General features: G+C 39.3%; 2 protein-coding genes and 2 long non-coding RNA genes across 7 annotated transcripts; 2 read left to right on the forward strand and 2 right to left on the reverse strand.

Moving 5' to 3' along the window:
• The first annotated feature begins 147 nt into the window (after window positions 1-147).
• Window positions 148-2,639, forward strand: LOC135337419 (uncharacterized). 2 transcript variants are annotated; one of them, XR_010395102.1, is made up of 6 exons: window positions 148-827; window positions 1,952-2,033; window positions 2,089-2,162; window positions 2,218-2,298; window positions 2,349-2,398; window positions 2,459-2,639. It is a non-coding gene; the product is annotated as an uncharacterized LOC135337419 (long non-coding RNA). The 2 variants fall into 2 exon arrangements; XR_010395103.1 differs by having other exon boundaries at window positions 148-813.
• On the reverse strand, window positions 2,478-2,950 carry LOC135337663 (uncharacterized). The gene is made up of 2 exons (XR_010395213.1): window positions 2,686-2,950; window positions 2,478-2,602 (listed from the first exon to the last, which is right to left on the reverse strand). It is a non-coding gene; the product is annotated as an uncharacterized LOC135337663 (long non-coding RNA).
• A 340-nt stretch (window positions 2,951-3,290) lies between these two features.
• On the reverse strand, window positions 3,291-4,977 carry LOC135336955 (uncharacterized). The gene is made up of 8 exons (XM_064532841.1): window positions 4,405-4,977; window positions 4,284-4,331; window positions 4,135-4,229; window positions 3,970-4,088; window positions 3,766-3,913; window positions 3,547-3,712; window positions 3,464-3,499; window positions 3,291-3,407 (listed from the first exon to the last, which is right to left on the reverse strand). The coding sequence occupies exons 1-6, from the start codon at window positions 4,440-4,442 to the stop codon at window positions 3,588-3,590; spliced, it is 573 nt and encodes a 190-aa protein (XP_064388911.1). The 5' UTR covers window positions 4,443-4,977; the 3' UTR covers window positions 3,291-3,407; window positions 3,464-3,499; window positions 3,547-3,587.
• Window positions 4,978-5,071: 94 nt separating this feature from the next.
• Window positions 5,072-21,389, forward strand: LOC135336213 (uncharacterized). 3 transcript variants are annotated; one of them, XM_064531952.1, is made up of 9 exons: window positions 5,077-5,352; window positions 5,409-5,503; window positions 6,038-6,823; window positions 6,877-6,928; window positions 6,982-7,176; window positions 7,237-7,742; window positions 8,113-8,162; window positions 8,212-18,555; window positions 19,506-21,389. In XM_064531952.1, the coding sequence occupies exon 8, from the start codon at window positions 9,839-9,841 to the stop codon at window positions 11,141-11,143; it is 1,305 nt and encodes a 434-aa protein (XP_064388022.1). In that variant the 5' UTR covers window positions 5,077-5,352; window positions 5,409-5,503; window positions 6,038-6,823; window positions 6,877-6,928; window positions 6,982-7,176; window positions 7,237-7,742; window positions 8,113-8,162; window positions 8,212-9,838; the 3' UTR covers window positions 11,144-18,555; window positions 19,506-21,389. The 3 variants fall into 3 exon arrangements, with proteins under 3 accessions (XP_064388033.1, XP_064388040.1, XP_064388022.1); XM_064531963.1 differs by lacking the exon at window positions 19,506-21,389 and having other exon boundaries at window positions 5,072-5,352; window positions 8,212-8,373; XM_064531970.1 differs by lacking the exons at window positions 6,877-6,928; window positions 7,237-7,742; window positions 8,113-8,162; window positions 8,212-18,555; window positions 19,506-21,389 and having other exon boundaries at window positions 5,072-5,352; window positions 6,982-7,053.
• Window positions 21,390-21,551: the final 162 nt, after the last annotated feature.

Genomic DNA, 21,551 nt, shown 5'->3' on the forward strand with positions numbered 1-21,551 from the left:
GCTCCTCATGGTCGGAGAGAGAGCTAGAGCTAGAGTGAGTGTCTGCAGGCATGAGCTGGAGGAGCACGCAGTCCAGTATTACACAGCAAAAACTGCTAACAAATACGGGAATTACGGGATGATCGTTAATGTCACACACACGGTACAGGTCACGGACTTTCACGGGGGAGTGGTTTAACGGGAACCGTAGACAACCGTTGCCGTGGGGGAGGGGCTGGACGGGCAACCGTATGAAGACCGTGCAGTCTGACCACATTAGCTGACGGACAATAAAGAGACACCGTATATCTATAGAGTTTTGCTACTATATAATTATGTGCCCACTTCATCAATGGCTATACTAATAAAAAAAACAGGGTGTAAATCTAGTTGATCAAGACGAGAGTGGATTAGAGCCACAACCAAAGAGGACCAGATCTAGAGCTGCTAGATCTAGTGTCCTGTGTCCTCACTTGCGATCAGCACATATCCAAATCTAGTTATTACCGTATTCAGATACAGACCTGAGTGACCATGACTTGCCTGGATAGCTATATTCAACTGGAGTTGTACTGTCGACTTGTTATAATAATAATAAACTTGCACTGTTTTATAATAAATTATTATTCTTACTGATAGGAGGAGGAGGAGGAGGAGGAGCTCGTAATTGCGCATGCGTAGTATGAAACCCACATTTTAAGCGGGATTTGGAGAAGCTGAGGACTTGGATTTTAAGATCAAGAGCCTTCACGTTGACGTTGAGCATGAGAGAGCCGGTTCTCTAGCTTTATGGAAGGGAAGCCTGTACGTATCTGTTCATGAACCAGCCAAAAAGTGTGTTAAGACAAGTACGTATGAAATATTAAATACGTGTGTAAAGTACGTGTATTGGGTCCCTTGTGTCTGTCAGGCCGGATGTTTCATCCTTCGGCAACAGCCTGTCAAGATGTATCATCTTTCGTCAGGTGGCCCGTCCATGTATACACTGTTTATGAATATTAATTTAGCCGTGTGTGTGTCACGTAGAGTGTGTGTATAAGTGTATTGGGTCCTTGTGTCTGTCAGGATGTTTCATCCTTCGGCAACAGCCTGTCAAGATGTATCATCTTTCGTCAGGTAGCCCGTCCATGTATACACTGTTTGTGAATATTAATTTAGCCGTGTGTGTGTCATGTAGAGTGTGTGTGTAAGTGTATTGGGTCCTTGTGTCTGTCAGGATGTTTCATCCTTCGGCAACAGCCTGTCAAGATGTATCATCTTTCGTCAGGTGGCCCGTTCATGTATACACTGTTTGTGAATATTAATTTAGCCTTGTGTGTAAGTGTATTGGGTCCTTGTGTCTGTCAGGATGTTTCATCCTTCGGCAACAGCCTGTCAAGATGTATCATCTTTCGTCAGGTGGCCCGTCCATGTATACACTGTTTGTGAATGTTAATTTAGCCTTGTGTGTAAGTGTATTGGGTCCTTGTGTCTGTCAGGATGTTTCATCCTTCGGCAACAGCCTGTCAAGATGTATCATCTTTCGTCAGGTGGCCCGTTCATGTATACACTGTTTGTGAATATTAATTTAGCCTGGTGTGTGTCACGTAGAGTGTGTGTGTAAGTGTATTGGGTCCTTGTGTCTGTCAGGATGTTTCATCCTTCGGCAACAGCCTGTCAAGATGTATCATCTTTCGTCAGGTGGCCCGTCCATGTATACACTGTTTGTGAATATTAATTTAGCCTTGTGTGTAAGTGTATTGGGTCCTTGTGTCTGTCAGGATGTTTCATCCTTCGGCAACAGCCTGTCAAGATGTATCATCTTTCGTCAGGTGGCCCGTCCATGTATACACTGTTTGTGAATATTAATTTAGCCGTGTGTGGGCAGTTAGGATGTTGCATCGTTTGTGTCAATTATTGTGTACTAATGATAATTGTATTGAAATGTGTTCTTTTGTCTGTTTAAATATCTATTTTCTCACTCTAAATGTAGATGCTCATGTGATCAATCAATGACAATCGCGTACTGGGCGTGGAATCAAAAATATGATGTGTCATGACAGTGGACATTACAGGTAATGTTTACACATATTAAATACATAATTGATAAAGTTGCTCACTATATTACAGGCACCCATTAACGTGTTGAAAACGACTCGTTGGACAATCATAATTATTATGATGATTTAATAATAGAATCTCAGGTGAGATATTAATGTCAGTGTTCAAACATATAATAATGTGCTTGTGTATTACTAGTACAGTAATGTTGCAGACGTAAACCAACGTCAGTTCTTATGATCGTTCTCAAGGCCTGGAAACTGCTATTAAATCATAAAGGTACTATTTCTCACAATGTAATTATTGTCTACCGTATACCTCTTGACTAGGTATCGATGTCGATCTCTCAGATATGTCGATTCTGTTAAATTACCGACCGGTAAGCTAAAAGCGAGCTAAGTTTGAAACTCTGTAATGGCATACTTCTTTTCTCATGCAGGCTACCATGATCATACAAGTCATTGAAAGTGAACATAATGATGGTAAATAATACAAGTCAACACTAGGTAGCCTTTAAGTCACTCATTTTGTGTCCAGCTAGCTGTTGTCTTGTGTTTCTTGTCTTGTTTCTTTCTGGTGCATGCTGTATATATAAATTATATTTTTGATTGAACTTTGAACTCAACTCTAAATAATTACAATGACATCATTAACTAGTACGATTACATAGCATGAACGGTCGACAGTCTATCAGCTCGTTTGTGTGATTTATACGGTAGCTATCACGGTCCATCACGGTAGGTTGACGGGTGTAGACGTGTAGCAAACGGGGACTTTGGCGGGTACCGTCTGAGCGTGCCCGTCTAATTGGTCCCAATCCGGGATTACACGGTGCCCGTTTATTGAAACACGGGATACCGTTTATTGACCCGTTTCATCTAATAGTACGGGCGCACACTGTACCCGCATTTGTCAGTAGTTTTTGCTGTGTTAATTAATGGATAATTATGGTGGCTAGCCTGCAGAGGGAGCTGTACAATGCTAGGGTGAGTAGGATTGCTTGCACAGGGCCAGATAGGGTAGTGTACAAGTTGTGGACTATGATGTACACTAAAGTTTACATCATAACATACAATGTTGTACACTCTTAGTGTTTAGTCTTGTACACTATTGTAGATGAACTAAGTCATATAGACTAGTGTACAAACGCTGTAATCTTCAAGTATCAGTTATGTAAACTCCATTGTAGACTCACAAAAATGTGGAAACTCCCGTGTAAACTACATTGTAGATTCAGAACTTTTGTGTAAACTCGCTTGTAAACTCATTGATAAATTAATTTTTTTAATGACATCATCCAATACTTTTTCACAACCATGCATGTGCACAATAATTATGTTCACAATGTTCATGTCACTGGACAGCTTGATCGCGAGCTTGAGCATTATCTGCAGTTGAATAATAAAGTTTGCATAATAAAAATTTGTAAGAGTGTTTGACTTACCATCTGGCGAGACGTTCTCTTTGTTGCGTGATGTACCTAGTTAAATAAATAGAATTACAACGTGATTTGTGCACTATACTCACTCTGAATAACATCGCTGTTGACAGCCCATTTAGGAGCATCATCATCCCGGTGGTGTAGTATTGGAAGGTTCACCCAGCTTCCGTACTTTTTTAGCCACTAACCCTGGAGATGCAGGTTGCTTCTTGGCAATGCGTGAGTCTAGTGTGCTCATGAAAGTGGAAAGTCCTTTAAAACAATAAGCAGGGTGATGTGACGTATTGCCAACAAAAAAAACTTACTCTCAGAACGCCAGTCAAGTTTGTGTTCAATGATACCATTGGGGTTGTCTGGATCTTCACTCTCTTCCGTGACATAAGCCAGACTGAGCAATTTCCAATACTTATCCATCTCGTTCTTTGTTACCACAGATGACCGCCTTTGAAATTTCTATAATTAAATAGCAAATAAAATACTACTAGTTTATCATAAAAATTAATACTCACTCTTTCACGCCGAGAACGATACTTTCTGCGTTTGGACTGTTGCTCAACGAGCTCTTCTTTTCCCGATTGTTGTTCAAGGAATGTCCGCCTTAGGTTTTCATAACATCTCCTTACTGCAACTGTGGAAACATTAAATACTAAAGACGGAAAGTATGCAATACCTACGTCTTATATCTTTGTCACTAAATTTGCATTCAGGTTGATCTTGTATCTCTTGCACAATTGTTTCTTGAACACCTTTGTTGTGACTGGAAGAGAATCTATTGTTTACAAAGAAGAGTCTTTTAGGCATGGCAGTTAAAATGTAAACGTACACTTCAGATGTATCAAACAGAACATCCAGTTGCTGCATATACTTTGCACTGAGGGAGGGGAGAAATACAAAACGTGTTAGCTGTGTAGTCAATGGGCATGCCTAGCTAGGAGTTTACGTACGGATAATGTGCGAGTGACCACACGTTTTCGTTTCCCATCAGAGCTGCTTGAGGGTGAGGAGTTCATGTGTTGAGAGAGAAGGATCTGTTCCTGTAAACTAGCCAGTTTGGTATCCATTACACTTTGACGTAATTCCATTGCTTGTTGTCCATCAAGTACTTTTTGAAGTTGAGCTTGCTGCTGTTGCATCATAGTCATAAGCTGATCAGCATGGGAAGGAGGGGCATCAGAGCGTGTATAAACTTGCTGATCAACGGTATGGAGGCGGTCTACTACGTCTGGGTCATCCAAATCACCAAAGCGAAAGTCTTCATTGTCAGACATTTCCTCTCTGTCATTCATAGCATCATCAACTAAGTCTTCCAAAGCCATTCTAGGCATGTAAGCACTAGATCTAGATCTGTCACGAGGTACAGGTAGTTGTGTCCTTTGGCTTTGGGAAACAGTAGATTTGGATCTTGATGGAGTTGTGGTAGAATAAAAACAGTGTGGTTGGTAGGCTATCGCACCGCTATAAGCAGAGGTACGTATAATAGACTTCTATAACAATGGCTGAACCACGTGTTCAATGACTTATAGTTCACGTGCTGATCAGTTATTAGGCCACGCCCATCAATACATTTTGGGAAGAGGGCGAGGCTTGCTATACTGGTCTGAGATCCGACCACATGATGTCACTCCGACCACATGGCTGAGGTATTACAACCACACACAAATACATGTACAATACAATGGAAAAGCGATTCCACTGTGAACATTGCAATGAAAAAATAAGCAAGGCACTCTACTACCAGCACAAACAGCTGTATTATTCATCTGCTGCTAACAGTTGGACGTGTGATTTAACACCAGGACACGACATACACAGGGCTGAGCAAGAATTTAGCTTCTCGGACGATGAGATGGAGGAGACTTCATGTGAAGGAAATGAATCAACAGCTGACACCGGTATGAATATTTAGATAAAAAAACATGCCATTTTTAGATTAATCACTGTTTTACAGAAACTGTCTATGAACAAGATCAAGATGACAATATCATGAGTTCGAGTACAAGTGGTGAGGAGGACACTGACGATGATTTTGAGGTGGATGCTGACGTGAGTATTTCCTGGTGTATATAAAACACTTAATTAATACCATGATTGTGCATACCCACCAAGAGCTTTGCATACCGGCAAGAGTTTATGATAGAGAGAGAGTATCGAACGTAGGCATACTGTGTATCAGATGTATGCGGAGAGTAACGTGACTTCCTGTATCTGTCACAAGCTTGGAATTTGCACACTGACCAATCCAAGCGTGGGTGATGTAATCTATCAACCCATCCAAGTGTAGGTGATGTAATCTACTTTCTTGATAGATGACATCACCCACACTTGGATTGGTCAGTGTGCAAATTCCAAGCTTGTGACAGATACAAGAAGTCACGTTACTCTCCGCATACATCTGATGTACAGTATGCCTACGTTCGATACTCTCTCTGTATCATAAACTCTTGATACCGGTGTTTATCCCAGTATTTGTCAGTTCTGCCCTCGAAAAAAGCGCCCACAAAAATTTCCCCCACTATACGGTATACATTTACATGTGGAGCTAGTTGTGTCTGTATATAATAATTCTTATTTGTTTAGGATGATGACACGCAGTTAACAGAACTTTGGTTTGATAATGACACTGATGATGATGAAAATACTACTGTAAAAGGTTCTCAAGTAGAGTCAGCAGTCCTACGGATGGCAAGATTATACGCTGTATTCATTCTAATGTGGCAGACACTGTTCAACACTGCAAAAAATTTTGGTTGAAACTACATTGCATAGTCGTTTTAACACTATTCTTAAACAGTTGAATCAACTTAATATTTAGTAAAATAAAAAGACAACGTTAAAATAATCAGTATTTTTTTTATGTGGTTTTAACTTAAAATATTGTAGAATCACACAATGTCTTTTATTTCTACAATAATTTACATACAATCTATTATTGATATCTTAAATCAAACTAACAAACTCATTTTGATTAAATTATATTTGAAACTCTATCATGCAGCATGTTAGAATACAATATATAAATTTAGATTTAACAATAATAATATTTGTTCTAACACAGGCACACATATAATTATATACAATCAATATTTTTAACAATCCATTTATAATAGCATGAGTGATGTGAAATTATATACAGTCATGAACATTGTAAGGAAATGTACAAGTTTGCATAGAACCATAGATATTAGAGGACCTAGAAACTAAAATGAAATTGTGGGCGTGGCTATGCTAAGTCTAAGATTGCGCATGCTCAGTAGATCTAGAGCTGTGAAACCATGTGCTCCAAGAAAAGAGAAGACGATTACCCTTTCTATATGCTGGACATTTGCTGCTATAAATCTGACTGTGATGATACTTCTGTGAGAGGTGAGGGACAGACATGAAGTGTTCTCAACAGTATAATTATAAGACTTTAATAGGTATGACTGTGACTACACCAAGTGGATGATGATACTTTTAGTTCCGTGAGAGGTGAGGGACAGACATGAAATGTTCTCAACAGTATAATTACAAGGCTTTAATAGGTATGACTGTGACTACACCAAGTGGATGATGATACTTCTGTGAGAGATGAGGGACAAACATAAAGTGTCTAGTTTTCTGGTGAACACTGTCACTGTCCTACAGAAATTCCTTAAACTGGCAAGCTTGACATGCGAGAACGAACGAAACAAACAGACGAATGGATAGAAGTGGCGTCATTGTTGGATATCCTCTCGGTGATTGATAATACACGGTAATAATTAATATCAATAACAATGATGTATTTACTATTATAGGTGGACTCTGTGTGGTCAAGAGTGATCGGTCTGCTATACTTGTGAGTCCAGTATGTTACACCAAGAAGAACTATTCCTTGGGCTAATTAATTTAAAACTAATTTAACATTGTATACCATTGTCTCGGGCATTTTCGAATCAGTTTTTATTGTTGAATCTGATAGGGCGTCCTTTAAGCTTCAAAATGATACCAAGATCGACCTCCTAGCTACTTTCTTTCCGGAGATATGTTCGAGGGAACGCTACGAGGTATTGCAACGCCCTGCCCTCTTGAGTAAATGATGCTCAAACGTCATGATAATTGAAGTTCAATTATTGGCTTCCGGGCACTTCCGTATACTCATAAAGCTTAGTAAAAGATGTTCTGGAGAAGACAAGTTAGTTAGATGAAGGCTAGGCGTTCTAGGACTCTCTAGCTAGCTAGTATAGCTATGTAGCTGGATTGCTTGGCACCTAGGAAGGATCTTTGAAGAAATAAAGAGACAAAGACTCCTGTCGCTCAAATGGTAAGCTCTCATGTCTTGTTATAAGCTTGTACTTATTATCTGTGTAATGTATCAGTTTTATAAAAGATCCCTCACTTGTATGGAGCCTACAGAAAGTGTCTCTGTCCTTCATACAGCTTAAAGGAAGCCTAAGTGATCTATTATAGGTAGTCTTTCACTTAGTATTCGTCCGTATTCGTCCGTATCGATCTAAGGCTTGATCTAACTTATTAGTAGCCTTATAAGAAGCTTTCCTCCTTTAATTTAGTACTGGTATCACTGCCATTGTGCTTAGTAGTAACAGGCCTGATGGGATGGGTGATCACATCATGGAGGGCCCAGGAAACTGCGTGGAATTGTCGTATAACATTTATATTGATTGTTCCCCCAGGTGGTGGTAAGTGTCGGAGGCCTGAGAAACGCTAGTCTATTGGCTAGGATGTAAGTGACATTGATATTGTGTCTATCTTAACTTACTACTTATCTGTAGGTTGTTATGGAGTGTTTATGAGGACAAGTGGCACGGGATACGTACATCTAAAGAAACAAGAGTGGATCTACGCCAAGCTAGCTAGCTAGATAGCTGCTCTTTCTAATCTATTTCTGTTGCTAAATTATGTTTGTTAAGAAGTGGAGCTATAATATACCTGGCTCCTCTTGATGATTGTAAGTACTGGGCTGATGAAATAGTCCTGTAAAAGTTGTCATCTTTTATTTGTTAAAAATAATTAACAATAATAGGGAAATTCCCTGGGAATTTCCCCTCACGTAGACAGTTAATTTCATTGTAGAAAATAAACGTTCGGTGAGTTTCTTCAACGTCCGCGCTTGACCTGTTTAAAGCTTCATAGAGACCCAAATTTTTACAGGTAGGTAGAGGAAGGGTTGAAGTTAGCACCTGTGAAAAGAAAAATTTTTTGCCCATGTTTTTCATTTCTACTAAATTGGCCTATAGCTTAATTTAATTATTGCCGCGTTAAGGTCTGTTTTCATTGGCCCTGTCACATTTTTGTATTAACATGTTATTTATTGAATTGAATAATAATTGTTATACCGATTCATTTGTAAATCGTTGTTTTAGGAATTTATTTAGCTATAATGAGTCTTATTTATTATGATAAGTATTTTCTTAATGGTTGTTTTAATGTATGGCTTAAGTAGATTTGACAATAAAACACAATAGTTTTAACCTAGCAATAATAATGTTAAAACTACATTTATACATTAATACTTATACAGTTGAGCCTCGGTTATCCGAATCCCGGTTATCCGAATCCTCGATTATCCGAATGCTAGAGCATAGTGCAATCTGAGCATGTGCAGTAGGAAATTGCCCACGTGGCTGGCAAAAAGAAGCCAGCTGGCATGTTTTGATTATCCGAATATTTCACTTATCCAAATGGGCCCGGGGACAAAGGTGTTCGGATAACCGAGGCTCAACTGTAAGTATTTTTAAATACAGTTGAGCCTCGGTTATCCGAATCCCGGTTATCCGAATCCTCGATTATCCGAATGCTAGAGCATAGTGCAATCTGAGCATGCGCAGTAGGAAATTGCCCACGTGGCTGGCAAAAAGCCAGCTTTTGATTATCCGAATATTTCACTTACCCGAATGGGCCCGGGGACAAAGGTGTTCGGATAACCGAGGCTCAACTGTAGTTGTTATAATTATTACATAAAAGTTGAATTGACGCTTTTTGTACTTCGTTAAAGCTACATTAATAAAATTAATGTCACCTCAGTTTCAATTGTTTTGACCATTAAAAAAATTGTTAAATTGATTAATTTTTTTTGTAGTGAAGGTGTCTAATTCAGGAATCAACATAATTTTCATTTTTTTTGCGAAGCTGCTTTCTCTACTTGTTGTTTCGAGTGCTTCTCTTAGAGAATTAGCACAGATAATCCCCAAAAACCTAGGGCAAGCAAAAACATTGATTGGACAAGAAAAGGATTCATTTTCCAAGTACGTCTCTTGTCCTAAATGTCATACCACATATGCTTTAAATGTATGCACTGTCACTCTACCTAATAAGACGAAAGAATCGAAACGTTGCTCATATGTCAAGTATCCTCACCATCCCCACACTCGACAGAGAAATCCTTGCAATGAACAATTGATGAAAAAGATTCGAACATCAGCCGGAACTATTTCTTGGTACCCTCGTCAGACATACTGTTATCAAAGTGTTGTTGCTTCTTTAAAAACGTTCCTACTTCGACCACACTTTCATCATTCATGTGAATTGTGGAGAAATATTGAAACTGATCCAGGCACTCTTCGCGACATATGTGACGGGAAAGTTTGGAAAGATTTTTTGACCCCATCAGGTGTGCCATTTCTGTCTGTGCCTTACAATTATGCATTGACGATAAATATTGATTGGTTTCAACCCTTCAAGCATAGTCCCTATTCTGCTGGAGCAATTTATATCGCCATTCAAAATCTTCCACGGCGTGTAAGATACTTAACTGAAAATGTTCTGCTTGTTGGCGTTATTCCCGGTCCTCATGAGCCAAAAGGAGATATTAATACCTATTTAAAACCTTTAGTTAATGAGTTAAAGGAACTGTGGACTGGAGTTGTCATGCCAACTGCTTCTGGTACACAAGTGTTGGTACGGGCCGCCCTAATTTGTGTATCCTGTGATATACCTGCAAGTAGGAAAGTGTCGGGATTTGTGGGGCACAACGCATACCGTGCCTGTTCGAGATGTTTAAAACCCTTCCCTACCGAAGTATTTGGACAGAAGGCTGATTTTACAGGCACTGACCGTAGTAATTGGACTAAACGCTCCACAATCTCACATCGTGATCAGGCACAAGCTCATAAAGAAGCAATAACAAAAGCACAACAGAAGCTAATAGAAAGAGAGCATGGATGTAGATACTCCGTTCTACTTGAATTACCATACTTTGACGTTGTTAGGTTCTCAGTTATAGATCCGATGCACAATTTGTTGTTAGGCACAGCAAAGCATGTTCTATCTGTCTGGACGTCACTTGGTATACTAGACAAGACACATTATTTGAGTATACAAGAGAAGGTTGATAGATTTGTTACACCCCCTGAAATTGGCCTTATTCCTTCAAAGATTGCTTCGGGTTTTTCAAGTTTCACAGCCGATCAATGGCGAAATTGGACTCTTATCTATTCACTGTGCTCTTTGAAAGGAGTAATTCCTCACAAAGACTATGACTGTTGGTTGCTGTTTGTTAAAGCTGTTAACATACTATGTCAACGCCAAATTACTCTACGTAACTTAGAGAAGGGTGATTCTTTGTTGATGGATTTTTGTAAACTATTTGAACAACTTTATGGACAAAGAAACTACACGATCAACATGCACCTCCACGCTCATCTGATGGAGTGTGTTTTAGACTTAATTTGGCCTTGTTTATTCTTTTTGGCTATTCAGCTTTGAGCGTCTTAATGGGGTGCTAGGCTCATACCACACAAACTGTAAGAACATATCACTTCAGCTCATGCGACGTTTTATGTCAGGCCAATACTATGGTGCCGAAAATTGGCCAATTGAGTTCAGGGAAGAATTCTATCCACTACTAGTTCATCACACCTACGATAAAGGCTCCCTGCAAGCTTGTTCTTTGGAGCAAGCACTGGCTCAAACACAACATTCTCGATCGGTCACCATTAAACCGTCATTCCCTATTATCGAAAATGCATGCACTGTAAAAACTGGAAAGTGACCGTCACCACCAAAAGGTAGTGAAATACCTGCCACAATAGTCACCGCAAATCGACTGGTGACCTTCACCACTTTTTCAAATCACTACATTTAAGTAGTGACGATCACTACATTTAGGTAGTGAACATCACCAGAGCTAGTAAAAATCACTATACAAAAATTCTGAAAATGTGCACAGAAAATTATAACAAGCATTATGCTTAGCTACTAGCCTAACATAATTATAATAATAACAGTGTCTAATGGCTTGAGTTGATCATCAGTTCTTGGCTGTCTTTACATCCCAACCTCCTCCCTCCTCCTGTATATGCATGAAGAAGAAAGTATGTTTATTTTATTGACGAATAATAGACAAATATAAAGTCATAATAATTAATTATGTAGGTTGGAAGTGTGTACAAATTAGATTATGTGCCGGGGGATATCGCATGATTAACAAAAAAACTTTTGCATACCTACTGAGCTTCATTATACGTGCATACGTACCGGTAAACCACGTTTACGTTTTCGTTGGGTAATTACCTGCTATGTTACATAAGCCAAATAAAGTAATCCATGATGTCACAAATACTGGAGTATGCGTGAAGCTGAGCCAATTATAGCTACAGAAAATAGCAGGCACAATTATGTTTACAAGAAGAAGGATCGGCCCGGACTAGTGATATACCTGAACAGCACACTGGAGAGCCAGGGAGACTATGCAAATTCTATATAGAGCAGTAATCTTAGGAATCAATTATTGTGAGCAGAACAATAACTTTTGGAAGAACTGCTGTACTGCAAGCCTTGTCAGAACAATTAATAGCTTGCTATAAATAATTCAAAATAAATGTTAACAATGGGTCTGCCTAAAACTCTGAAGAGGAACAGCTATATATACAACTTGCTATCATAATCATACTGAAAATTAAGGTCAATGTGCTATATACAGGTGGCAGATTCAATTGCATACCATAATTATTAATTTTGCGTGATCAGAGGCCGCGGTTACTTATTTTCCTGGCAAAAGATGCTACAATTTGTAAGGCCAATGTTTAAATTCAGGTACAGTTTTCTTTCATCTGCACACATTCAAACTCAGCCATGGGACAGTCTCTTAACTAAAGCACTAGCGATCTGCTACCAAGCTAACTGGCACATATAGATACCGTGCAGTATCAATATGCAGTATCAATAAGCATGGCTCCCACTGCAAATATGTCTCAGTGAGGGTCAAAGTTCACTGAGGCTACCAATAAAGATGCAATTGAGATCCTACTATTCAACCTTTATAATTGTAAGAGCGGCCTCTGATCAAGCATAATTTATATACATGCAGATTAGGGGGTGTTTAGTAACCAAACAAATCTAGTAACAACAATTCTACAAATCTTTTGCTGACTTTATATAGGCTAAGTACAAAGATGTGATACGAAGAGAGGTTGAAGTAAGACAATTATTTTTTTGGAACAGTTACACTGTCTTGTGTGCAAAAGTAGGACTAACAGAACGAGTGTTGCAAGCGTGCGCTTGCTAATGCCTCTGCCAGACAGACAGACAGACAGACAGACACACACACACAGTCAGCTTTACCGTATCCCTCGTGCGGCTACGCCTCGAGGCATAACTAACATATTAATCACTGACAACAAATTGTGGCAATACGGCAGCAGCACATACCTTGATTTATGCCTATACTTTAGGGTGTCCAGTAGTATAGTTGCTCCACACGTTGTTTTTTTACTTCATATCCTGCAAGTCAATTACAACAGTTACTGAACGCAATAAAGTGTGTAACAACAATAACAGTATAAATAAACAGCAGGTGCTGATGCCTTGGTGGGTGTGTCAAAACTATTGTCCACTATTTATGGCAGTAAACCTCCGAAGACGAGGGCGAAGTCTCGAGGCCAAGGATGATTTAATGTTACCATAAATTTTATAATTATAATTATACCCACTGAAATGAAAAATGCTTGCTGTATACCTAAGCTAACTCACCTTGCAAGGACTAGTAAACAGTCTTAAAAACTATTGAAAATGAACAAAAAGCTTGTGTGTATATAGCTTGTATAGCCAGTGCTAAACTTCTAGCGCTACGCTCTAACTTGTCCATGTGTGTAACGAGCCTACCCATCTGTCCTGCCATTGCTAACTTATTTTTGGCTCTTTGTGTATATAGATCTAACAAAATCAGTGCGCCCTTAAGGCAACGGAGTTATGTTAGTGAAACTACACCCAGTTGCTATGATACAAACCCCAAGCGGGACATAAAGCTACTAGCTATTGCTATAAATACATCATGATGACATGATTGCTGCGACACTTAAAGAGAAAACACTACATGCAACGGCATTCCAAGTATTAGAGCAAAATTACCCATAACTCGGGAACGATGCTATAGAGCTTTTACATTATACTTGCACTTCGTGCTCATTGGAACAGCTATGGCAATATACACACAGACAGACAGTCACATACACACACAAACACAACTACTGTTATGTCGCTCATCTGTATATGTATATGCTTGATCAGAGGCTGTGCATGGCTACTAAATGTTACAAAGGAGGCTACAATTCGAGAGAGCCCATTGTTCAAGAGAGGTGTTTATTAGCCCTAGCTAATAAGTAACTATATGTATGCCACAAGAAAGTCTTCTAAAAGCACTACTTAAACAAGCTGCTACCCTAGCTAGCTGCTACCGTAGATACCAATCAACCATGTGCAGAGACATAGCTACTATTTGAATGCGGCCTTCAAGCATATAACGGCAATTAAGCTGCAACCGTAGATACCAGTATTAATATGGCTGCCAAGTGCAGAGACATAGCCTCAAAGTTCACTGAGGCTACTATTTGAGACCAGCTTCTATTGAAGACTACTTTATACGTATAAGCATCAGTAGTTCGAATTCTACAAATTTTGCTGCATTAAAAAAAGAACAAAAGAGGATGGATGATTTTAGGATGGACGATTATTGTGAGAGTACAGGAATGTAAGCCCTACAATGCTGAGAGGGTTAGCCTGGAGGTATTACAATGTGAAGTCCCTATTTTGCTTCTGAACTAGTATAATTAATTAACTCACTTGTGTTGTGCATGCTGAATGAAGCTTAGGGCAATGGGCTTTAATTGGTCTCCCCTTCGTTTAAGCCCTATTAAATGAGAAGTGTTTACTTGCACTTTGCTTGTCCTTCATGAGAAATTCGGTTCTGCATAAAATATTAATTTAAACTGTGCAGCATGTTGAGGAACTTACCTAGTTACACAGTTTTGTCAAACAACTCTCAAAGCGTTCTCTAAAAGCTCCACTTGTCTGCTTCTACTCCAGCAAATAAATTATTGTTGATGTGCAGCTGCAGATTTGCAGCTGCATAATTGCACGTGCCCTTATTTGGTCATAGGTCTATTCAACAAACAAGAGCGCGCAAGGATTATTCTGAGGATATGGATATGGAAGGAGCTAGCTAGCTAGCAAGCTATCTAGATCTTCCTATTACAGTTCAATTCAGTGACAAGGAAAGGCATTTGGCAGTCTTATATTGCTGCTACTAAAGGATAAGGAATAGTAGTGTGTGGATGAATAACAATTTCAGTGTTGAATCATGTAGCTTAGATATTGATGTCGTGTAACATCTTATAGTAAAAGCATTCCATGAACTGTTTTACTGAGGCAATTATGGTTAACAGTAAGCCGGGTTGCGTGTTGACTATGTCTTGGTGACTCAGTTTCTGTAAAATAGACCACTAAATCTAGATCTACCTGGTACGGGTTAGCAGTAAGTCGTGTTGCGTGTTGATCGGCCAGGTACAGAAACCTCTTTTCAAAGATGTTACACAATTAATACATAGCTTCAACTAGTAATTGTATTTGTAAATTCGTGTGAATCAATTGTTAATTAGTAAAATCTTATTGTGTACTGGCCTTAATAATACGAATGCAGATATGCCATTGTAACTGTTCAAGCTAGCAGTAACGTTATACGTCTATGGATTGATAATCTCATGCTTCTCTTTCATTGCAGAATATGGAATGCTGCTCAGGCAAAAAAGCTTAGTGAGATATCAGGGCACCTGCACCATGGGGCCTCTTTGCAGCCTTTATACTTAGCCAGCAAACTAGATCCATCAAGCATCTGCCTGAGTTTGTCACTCCCTTAGATTTAACGGCATAATTATTATTGATACTGATTGCCTTAAAGTTACAACTAAAGCTTACGTCTGTACCTGTGGGGAGTGGTCGGGAATAGTGTATTATTTATGTCCCAGTTTGTCATCATTGCCAGTTTGTCATCATTGTTAGGGGAGGAGCAATTGTAATAATAAATAATTATGTACTGCAAATTGTGTACTGCAATGTTAGGTAAACTTCATGTTGTTTCAACTTTACAGTCAGTGCATGGTGGATATTAAAAAGACACCATTACATGATCGTATAATTATAATTATAGTAAATAGCCGACCAAACAGACGTCATGTACTGATAGAAACTTGTAGAATAATTATAGTCTGTTGTATTCTTCTGACTTGGTCTTCGACGGTAGCAGGATCAGGATAGACCGTAAAAATGATAACTTGTGACTTTCATGAAATATTAAAGTATCACATTGCATGCTGCATGCCTATATATGGAGCTTGTTACACACACATGAGGTATACAGGGAACAGTAATTAAGTTAAGTGAGAGGTACCATACTGTGATGAACGACTTAGGACAATCGAGTCACCGCGGCGGGTTGAATCATAGATAGTAGAAAGAAAGATTTCTACTATCTATGGTTGAATGTAGTGAGGGACTTTGGTAGTGACCGTCACCACAGTTGGTATTGAGCTATGTGGTGAAGGACTTAGGTAGTGACCGTCACTGCGATTGGTAGTGAGGATCACCACATACACAAATCACCACCATGTAGTGATTCGCTTAGGTAGTGACCATCACCACATTTGGTAGTGACGGTCACCACCCTGTTTTTACAGTGTGGGAATCATATCAGAAAGATATGTTAGATCGTATTATAATGTCGGTAGCTGTAGGTCACAACAATTGCGCTCTTTTGTCCTTATATGAAAGCACAGCGAGTCTCACAATAGATGGATTCGTGCTTGGCTCTGCAAACAGTCGCTATGTCACAAAGTCTCATGTGATGGCTTGTCACCCTATCTATCCAGATCAGCTTCATCTAGCAAGAATTGAACGTTTTTGCAAGATAAACATAAAAGCATATTCCGGTGCATCTCAATGTACAAGTTTCCAAGTTTTGTCTGAATGGATTGCTTACGTCACTTTTTACGATGAGCATAATTGCAAAGTCTGGTTTGGAGGTCCTACTCAAGTTTGGGCTAGATCATTGTCTACATCTGAATATGTTCGATTATCTAGTATAAAGAAAAGAGTGGCTTTTTGTGAAACAGACATTGACTTTGGTAGAGTAATAGGAACACAAAGGGTACTGGTAGTGTCACTATTGTCCAACTGAATTTTTATTTTCACATGTATATATATATACGCACGGCACGTACATGCAATGGTGTAATTTTCTTTGCATCGTCCCATAATGAATTCATGGCATGGATCACTTGCAATTTTATTAATGAGTCATGTGCAAAAGGGTAAATATTAATCACAAAATTAATTATTAATCTAAGCTAAATATAACTTAAATCTTACAAATAACATCAATTCCATTTTGCGCAGTAGGCCTGAACAAATATCTTGGAGAACGACATTTGACTGAGAAGTCATCTATGGCTTTCCTTACATGTACATCACCTCTGAGCATTTTACTCTCTAGCATTCTGATGAGAATACCACCAACAGCATACATGTCACTCATTTTGGACTGTTTTGTTAGTCCTTCGACAACTTCAGGTGCAATATGGGAATAGCGACGGATATATTCGGCCTTTTCACTTTCAGAGAGGTGGTATCGTTTTCCTCGTTCTACTGTTGTTGCTTTCCCAAAGTCTATCACTACTAGCTGCATATACCTCCGACTTGATGAATCAGTTACCGGTGCCTCAGTAAGGCTCTCGCCAATCAAAATGTTGTTGCACTTGAGATCATTATGTAGGACGTGAACTTCATCATGCAAATACCGCACTGCTTCCATAAGTTGGGCACAAAGTGTTAAAACTGTTTCTTTAAGCTGTTCAATCATGGTAGAGAAAGCATCAGTCAGTGTCATCGATGTAGTTCCAAAACCATGAAATTGCATTACAATCCTGAGTGGCTTCGTAGTAGTTAATACACCAAACAAGAAAGGTAGATGAGGGTGAGAAAAGCGAGCTAAGATATTTGCTTCTTTGTTAAGATCGTCTAGTAATGAGTGGGGGAGCAGTTCTTTCACAGCCACTTTTACATTACGAAACAGCTGCATCTTAACAATACCAAATGATCCCCGACCAATATACATTTCAGTACTTTCTGTCACATCTGGTGGATCATGCAGCAAATCTTGATCGATTTCGTGTACATGTACATTTACCTCTCTCGTGACGCTTGAGCGTGTCCGATGCAATGCCCTCTCACGTGCCATACTCTCCTTTCTCTGTTGAAGCTCCCACCGCCACCTCTCCCAATATGATCTAGACATATTTCTATATAGCACCACATTCTTCTCCGCTTTATTCCTTAAAGCCTTTTCCTGGCTTAAATGGGCCTCAACAGCTTTTATTCTTGATTTCCTTCGCTTTTTTCTCTCGCTTCTCATTTTTCTCTTCTCTTCGAGGGTGTTAGATCGGCTATATCTTTTTTCCAGCACCTGTACTGTTCATAGTAGCACTAGAATGTGGCAAAGGAGACTCAAGCTCTGCACTTGGACTTATTGCGACCGTAGCCATTTTTAATTCTAGCAAAATGAACTTTGAACCTAAAATAATGTTCAAAAATCAACTTTGAACCTTCTGACCTTTAACACGAGGTACATATCATAACTAGCTAGCTAGCTAGCTGAGACCTTTATCTGTACTGCACTGTACTGTATTGTGGTGCTAGTGCAGAGGAGATACTTAGCTATTTAAACTATCTCTTTGCGAGGACAAAACTCTAGGAATGTGAATTGGCAGGCTAAACCAACCTACATGTACCCCATGGCCGACCCAACGATTGCGCAATTGCTGATCCGGACAGGATCCACTGTGAAAATTGTGAGTGATTAATAATTATTACTACTATACTATTATACTATACAACAGTTGTTAAGGAAGGGCTGCATTGAGGGAATGGAGAAGAGAGTAATTCACCCCCGCCCCCCTACGATCTGGCAGATTCATTAATAGGCACCTAAATTGCACCAGAATCGATCTAAGGCCCTCAAATTAAGCCCCCAGACCCTTCTAGTTTGGCTTTCACTGTGAAACGTACAGTTCGCGGATATCTTAGTTCGCCCCCCTTTCATTTGCCCCCCCCCCCCTGTCCTAAAATCCTCAAATGAAAGTCCTGGATGCAGCCCTGTATGCCAAACATTACAGCAGTCGTTTTCTTTTTGTGTGTGTATGTCCTATCTTTTGGCAGTGCATATTGTCAAGATGTCTCATCTTTTGGCAATCTGTTAACGTTTGTGTGTGTGTGTGTGTGTGTGTGTGTTTAATGTACTGCAAAGATGTCCCATCTTTTGGCAGTACATATTGTCAAGATGTCTCATCTTTTGGCAATCTGTTAACGTTTATGTGTGTGTGTTTTTAATGCACTGCAAAGATGTCCCATCTTTTGGCAGTACATATTGTGAAGATGCTTTTGGCAATCTGTTAACGTTTGTGTGTGTGTGTGTTTAATGTACTGCAAAGATGTCCCATCTTCTGGCAGTGCATATTGTCAAGATGTCTCATCTTTTGGCAATCTGTTAACGTTTGTGTGTGTGTGTGGGTGTGTGTCCCATCTTTTGGCAGTACATATTGTCAAGATGTCTCATCTTTTGGCAATCTGTTAACGTTTGTGTGTGTGTGTGTGTGTTTTTTTAATGTACTGCAAAGATGTCCCATCTTCTGGCAGCGCATATTGTCAAGATGTCTCATCTTTTGGCAGTTTGTGTGTGTGTTTTGATATATACGATTCTTTTGTGAATGAATTACCAGCATGCAATTTTCGCCACACCCAGATTGGACTAAAAGATTGTGAATGCTGCCTGCCACAAGCAACAAAAGTAGCTCTCATTATCTCAGTTAATTTTTATAATGTTAATCCATGTAGATCATTGATCATCTTTATATACTTTTTGTCGTAAACAATTCATCAAGCGCAGACGCATACGTAACTATACACATAATTATAGATAAATGTAAAACACCCAGTGAAAGTCACGAATTCATTTGCATTGTAAACTTGCTGAAAACTTGCTGTAAACTAGATGTGCCCAGTTTACAATCATGTACATCAAATAACAAGTTTACTGTTTGGGAATCTACCTTGTAGTCTTCGTGCCACAGTTTACTTGCATGTAAACTAATCCTATTTGTATATCTCTGTAAACTATGATGTACATATCAAGTCTACAAAAATGTATATTGCTGTACACTACCCTATCTGGCCCTGTGTTGTTGTTGACAGTTTCAATCAGCTTGGTAGTGATTCACACTCCCTAATAAAGTGTTGACATTGTGTCATCTAGTAGTGGGAATCACTATAACACTTATTGTAGCTAATTAGTGATAATTATATTGATATTTTTATTTGTTCCTGTATAAATAGCCATGCTGCGCTTCTGCGCAAAAAGTTGATACAGTTTTCCTGGGCTTTGGCTTTTAATAGAATGATCCCTCACATACTTATATGCAGATAGTTAGGTACTTCGGTAATAGATTTGCTGAATCAGCGATTATCAGCAGGCACTCGACTGAGACAACGTGAAGTATTGCATATCTTGCCGTTGCTAGGCTACACCATCAGTATCGTGACCTCAAGGTCAGTGCAATTGAACCTCTTTATAACGGACACGTTTGAGGAACAAAATTTTAGCTGTACACAAACTGTTCATTTAGGACCTGGTCTTTATTATTATATCATATAGACTATATGATGCACAGTTTGTCTGTTTGATGCAAAAAAAAGAACCTAATAACTGAATTTGAAGATAGCTGTTATATACTGTCTCTACTGATCTAAACCCAAACTAATCTCAAGCCTACTCACCAAGGAGCTCGCTTTGTTTCAAGTCTACTCACCAAGGAGCTCGAGGCTGCACTGAAAGATGAAGTTGGAGAAATGGACTCTATTTTTGTTTTTTCTGGTATGGCTCTCACGCCTAAGCACGCTCAAGGATGGTCCACCAGGCGCATGTAGTATGTTCTCAAGCTGTATGTTAACTCTACCTGCTGGACAGTCCCAGAGATCTACTTTCAGGAGATCAAGTAAAATCTCTCAGTCTTTGGGCTCTAATTGGAACCTAAACAAAGCACACAAACTCTACTTCCTAGTTATCCTTGTTCTCTCTGGCGATATTCAGTCTAACCCTGGCCCTGTTGTCAATTGGAAGTACCCTTGTGGAAAATGCAACTGTTCTGTAAAGACCAACCAAGCTGGAATCATGTGTGAAGTCTGCTATGCATGGCACCACTGCAAATGTGTCTGCATTGATGATTCTGAGTATCACAGGCTCCAGTTGTCTGATGAAGCATGGTGTTGCTCCTCTTGCTTCAGGACAGCCTTGCCGTTCCATGACTCATCAACACTAAACTCTACCATCAGCTCAACCTCTTGCTCTACCTCAGACTCTATTTCTTCCTCACTCGCCAGTTCTCATGGAAGGGACTGCACAATTGTGTACACTAACTGTCGCTCCCAAAATGGATATCCTTCGTACCCATGCTGCCTCCTTTTATTTGGAGCACCCCCCTTTAGAGAGGGTTCAAAGGTTACGCCGACAATGACAACTGTAGATCAATTTGGAGCAGTTCCTTTTAGCTGAATTTTTATATTAATTTTAGTGTTTAGTATTATTATAAGTGTTGTTTTGTGTGTAGTAGGATCATAATTATGACTCCGACTATTGACTGTGTGCATAATATACCTTATAGCGCGAAATTTTCGAGGGGCTTAATTTTCGCGGATTTCGTGGGTTAGAATTCTACAAAAAAATTAAGTCCACAAAAAGTGTTCTTTAATTAGAATTACCTGCTATCATCAAAGATTTAAAGGCGTGGCTTCC

The sequence above is a fragment of the Halichondria panicea genome, chromosome 1 (assembly GCF_963675165.1).
Source record: "Halichondria panicea chromosome 1, odHalPani1.1, whole genome shotgun sequence".
NCBI classification, from domain to species: Eukaryota; Metazoa; Porifera; class Demospongiae; order Suberitida; family Halichondriidae; genus Halichondria; species Halichondria panicea.